Below are 4,489 nucleotides of genomic sequence, written 5' to 3'. Positions count from 1 at the left end.
ATGGACCCATCACAGCAGTTTAGTCCAACCTCCATCCCAGAGTCTTCACAAATGCTGACCCAAGAAAATTCTCGGGACGATACAGGTAAGTCAGATAATGCCCTTCTTGACTGTAAGACTATAGCGGGGTTGGGAAGTCAAAAGGCTGCCGTCTTTTTTTTTTTTTTTTTTTTTAAATGTTGACTTCAGTCTTTGGAAGAGGAATGTATTTAAGTAAACCTCAAACCAGAGGGAGTCCAGCTTCCTCCAGTGAGAAAACACAGAGGTCAAAGACTTTATTTTAAAAGCGGTGATGGTGGTGGTGAGAATTGTATTATTTTATTCACTATGCTTAGGAGTACTTCAGATTTCTAAGACCGGTTTCTGGGGAGAAATAATTGGAATCACAAAACGCGGCTCATAGCGTGGTTGCATCAGCATCTACCCCCGCAGCAACACATGTCAGGAACGGTAAAAAGGAACAAATACAGAGACCAAATAAAAGATAGGAAAAAAAAAATGAAAGAATATGAGAAACTTAAACTTAAGTTGAACTTAAAATTTTTCTTTTTTGAGACGGAGTCTCGCTCTGTCCCCAGGCTGGAGTGCAGTGGCGCGATCTCGGCTCACTGCAAGCTCCGCCTTCCGGGTTCACGCCATTCTCCTGCCTCAGCCTCCTGAGTAGCTGGGACTACAGGCGCCGCCACCACGCCCGGCTAATTTTTTGCATTTTTAGTAGAGACGGGGTTTCACTGTGTTAGCCAGATTGGCCTCGATCTCTTGACGTCGTGATCCGCCCGCCGCGGCCTCCCAAAGTGCTGGGATTACAGGCCTGAGCCGCTGCCCGCGGCCTATTTTTATTATTTATTTATTTATTTATTTTTGACAGTGGGGCTTTCCATGTTGCCCAGGCTGCTATCGAACACCTGGGTTCAGGCCATCCTCTTGCGCAGCTGGGACTGCAGGCGTGCGCCACCGAGGCCGGGCTCTAAGCCAATATTTTTGAGACTGGCTTTCCAGCTAAATGTACCCTTCAGGAATGTTAATAAACAGACCAGCAGCTTTACCGGCGAAATGGAAGGCAGAGGCTGTAAACGTGCTCCGTAATGTAAATTAGTAGCAGGACCTACACCGGAGGGCGGCTTACCTAGAAACTGCTCCGGTAATTCTGCTCCCTGATAGTCCAGGTCTTCCGGTGGAGGAACTCCTTTCTTACAGCAGCACCCAAGCGCGGGCCTGGCCACAGAAGCCTTCCACGTGGTTTGAAGTCTTATTTATGACCCTGACGGCGGGGCTGGGTGTCTAGGGTGGTGGCGGCAGAAACTCCCCGATGCCAGGAGGTCTGGGAACTGGGCCGCTGGCGCGCTGACGCCCTATGGCCTGATCTTGGCTGTGTCCCCTGCGTCCAGAAGAAAGAATGCTGGTCCATATATCCGTTTTATTGAGAGGGAGTTTTGCTCTTGTTGCCGAGGCTGGAGTGCAGTGGCGCACAATCGGGTCAACTGCAACCTCCACCTTCTGGGTTCAAGCGATTCTCCTGCCTCAGCCTCCCCAGTAGCTGGGATTACAGGCATGCACCACCACGCCTGGCTAATTTTGTATTTTTAGGAGAGATGAGGTTTCTCCATGTTGGTCAGGCTGGTCTCAGGTGATCTGCCCGCTTCGGCCTCCCAAAGTGCTGGGATTACAGGTGTGAGCCACCGCACCAGGCTGCCTTTCTTTTTGAGAAAAGACTAGAGGTTGTGCATTGTTTACTGTAACCTTCCACTCTGAGAAATTTCCCACACAGCTGTCTGTTCCCCTGCTTAAGGTCAGACCTAGTTGAAGTGTGAATGTTGAAGATCCCCTTAATGTAATGGTTTTTAACCTTCTCTTTCAGGGGCCTCTGAGATCTGTTCCGAGATGTTGATAAAGAACCTTAGTAACTTGACTATCAACGCCAGTAACGAATCCCCTTCCCCTCTATCAGAAGATTCACTCCATCGAGTGATAGATGGAATTGCTGCAAGAGCACCAGTCCTCAGGGAAATCAGAGATGACTTGATTTACAGGAGGAGAGGAGTAAGAACATTGCTGTCTGTGCAGAGAGAAAGAATGGCAAGATTCAGATACATGTTACTCGGCAGAGTTCGTACGGTATGTTGATATGATGTGGGCGGGGGCTGCCCGATTCCAGGAAGTGACACTCATAAATTAAGACCTAATTAAGACTCCCTAGCTCTAGGCCCAGTGCAGTGGCTGAGGCCTGTAATCCCAGCACTTTGGGAGGCTGAGGCAGGTGGGTCATCTGAGGGCAGGAGCTCAGACCAGCCTGGCCAACATGGTGAAACCCTGTCTCTACTAAAAATATAAAAAGTTAGCCGGGCCTGGTGGCGGGCACCTGTAATCTCAGCTACTCGGGAGGCTGAGACAGGAGAATCACTTGAACCCTGGAGGGCAGAGGTTGCAGTGAGCCGAGATTGTGCCATTGTCCTCCAGCCTGGGCAACAAGAGCGAAACTCGGTCTCAAAAAAAAAAGACTCCCCAGTTCATGTCTGTAATCCAGGCACCTTGGAAGGCTGAGATGGGAGTATCACTTGAGCTCAGGAGTTCCAGACCAGCCTAGGCAATATAAAAAATTAATAAAATCAACCATCTCTACAAAAAATTAATTAGCTGGGTGTAGTGGTACGTGCCTGTAAGTCCCAGCTGCTGTGGGGCGGGTGGCTGAGGGCTGACACAGCTGGATCACTTGAGTCTGGGAGGTTGAGGCTGCAGTGAGCCATGATTACTCCACTGCAATCCAGCCTGGGCAACAGAGAAAGACCCTGTCTCAATAACAAACAAATTCCCTAGTTTCTCTCCCTTATATTGATGTGTAATATTAGTAATCTTTTTCTTGATAGAGGTTTCAATAAACATATTTTTTTCTTCCCATGAAGCATCAAAGAATACTAACAAACACTGGGCTTAAGGGAGTTAGGGTAAGTATAATTTTTTTTCTTTTTCTTTTTGGCTATATATGTGGATGGGTATCTATCTGGTTTGTTTCCTTTTGTCGGAATAGGGAATTTGCTTGGACTTTCTGAATCCCCAGGAGCCCTGGATAAGTCAATTCATGTTTGTAGTTTTAAAAAATATATTCTTGGCCGGCGCGGTGGCTCAAGCCTGTAATCCCAGCACTTTGGGAGGCCGAGACGGGCGGATCACGAGGTCAGGAGATCGAGACTATCCTGGCTAACACAGTGAAACCCCGTCTCTACTAAAAATACAAAAAATTAGCCGGGCGCGGTGGCGGGCGCCTGTAGTCCCAGCTACTCAGGAGGCTGAGGCAGGAGAGTGGCGTGAACCCGGGAGGCGGAGCTTGCAGTGAGCCGAGATCGCGCCACTGCACTCCAGCCTGGGCGACAGAGCGAGACTCCGTCTCAAAAAAAAAAAAAAAAAAATATATATATATATATATATATATATATATATATATTCTTTAAATATATTCTTTATTTTTCAGAGCAGTTTTACGTTCATAGCAAAATTGAGCAAAGTGTAGAGTTCCGATATATGCCCTTCCCCCACACATGCCGCCTCTACTGTCAACGTCACACACCAAAATTGCACACTTGGCAGCCGATGAATTTACCCTGACAGGATTATCATCCAGAGTTCATAGTTTACACTAGGGGTCACTCTTGGTGTTAGGTTTATACTTTCACGAGCTGTCACAGATATCTTCGCGGTAGCACAGTATAGTGAGAGGACAAATGCTTCAGCAGCGTGTCTAGCAGCAGAATGAGTTACATTTAAGGCATTCAGAGAACGGAGACCAGAATGTTTTATTGACCATCTGCACTTGTTACCATTACAAAATGACCCGCAAGCTGCCATTCTGTGATACCCATATTTCCACCCTCCCTCTTTTTTGTCTCCTAAAATGTTTTGCTTTTGGCTTCTATGCCCTTTTTGTGTGAGTTCCCCGTTCCAACACTTACCCAAATAAACAACATTCTAGTTGAGGGTTTATTACATTTCTCTGAGGTACAATATTCTGATTAATCCATTTCATCATTTTTTTTTCAGAAGGAATCAAGACCATTCAAATGTCCCTGCAGTTTCTGCGTGTCCAATGGATGGGATCCTTCTGAGAATGCTAGAATAGGGAATTACGACACCAAGCCACTTCAGCCATAAAACTTACTCTTGCACCTTTTTCTTCTTGCTGGTAATTTTATGCAGCAGGTTGTGAAAGCTACTCTATGCTAGTATAGACTATACACCAACAATATTAATGAGTTCTAGGATGTATTTTTCTTCTTGTATCTTTTTCTTCCTACTGTGATACTAGTAATTTGTAAGGGATACATTTGAATGTATTTGAATAACTTTAGCTCTACTGTTTGATTTGACCCAAAGACGACATAAGTATTCCCATGTGTCTTAGAAGCCCAAAGTCAGTGAGATGAAACCCAGCATCAAGAAATTGAAGCAAAGTTACTTGTGGATAAAGAAAGCATTAGGTAGTTTGGCTATAGCATAA

General features: G+C 46.0%; 1 protein-coding gene across 1 annotated transcript; it reads left to right on the top strand.

Annotated features, from left to right (window-relative positions):
* Positions 1 to 4,143, top strand: DPPA3 (developmental pluripotency associated 3). The gene is made up of 4 exons (XM_025403845.1): positions 1 to 85; positions 1,859 to 2,115; positions 2,901 to 2,942; positions 4,033 to 4,143. The coding sequence occupies exons 1-4, from the start codon at positions 1 to 3 to the stop codon at positions 4,141 to 4,143; spliced, it is 495 nt and encodes a 164-aa protein (XP_025259630.1).
* The last annotated feature ends 346 nt before the right edge of the window (positions 4,144 to 4,489 follow it).

This window comes from Theropithecus gelada, chromosome 11 (genome assembly GCF_003255815.1).
Source record: "Theropithecus gelada isolate Dixy chromosome 11, Tgel_1.0, whole genome shotgun sequence".
Classification (NCBI taxonomy): domain Eukaryota; kingdom Metazoa; phylum Chordata; class Mammalia; order Primates; family Cercopithecidae; genus Theropithecus; species Theropithecus gelada.
This window is presented reverse-complemented; position numbering and strand designations above follow the sequence as displayed.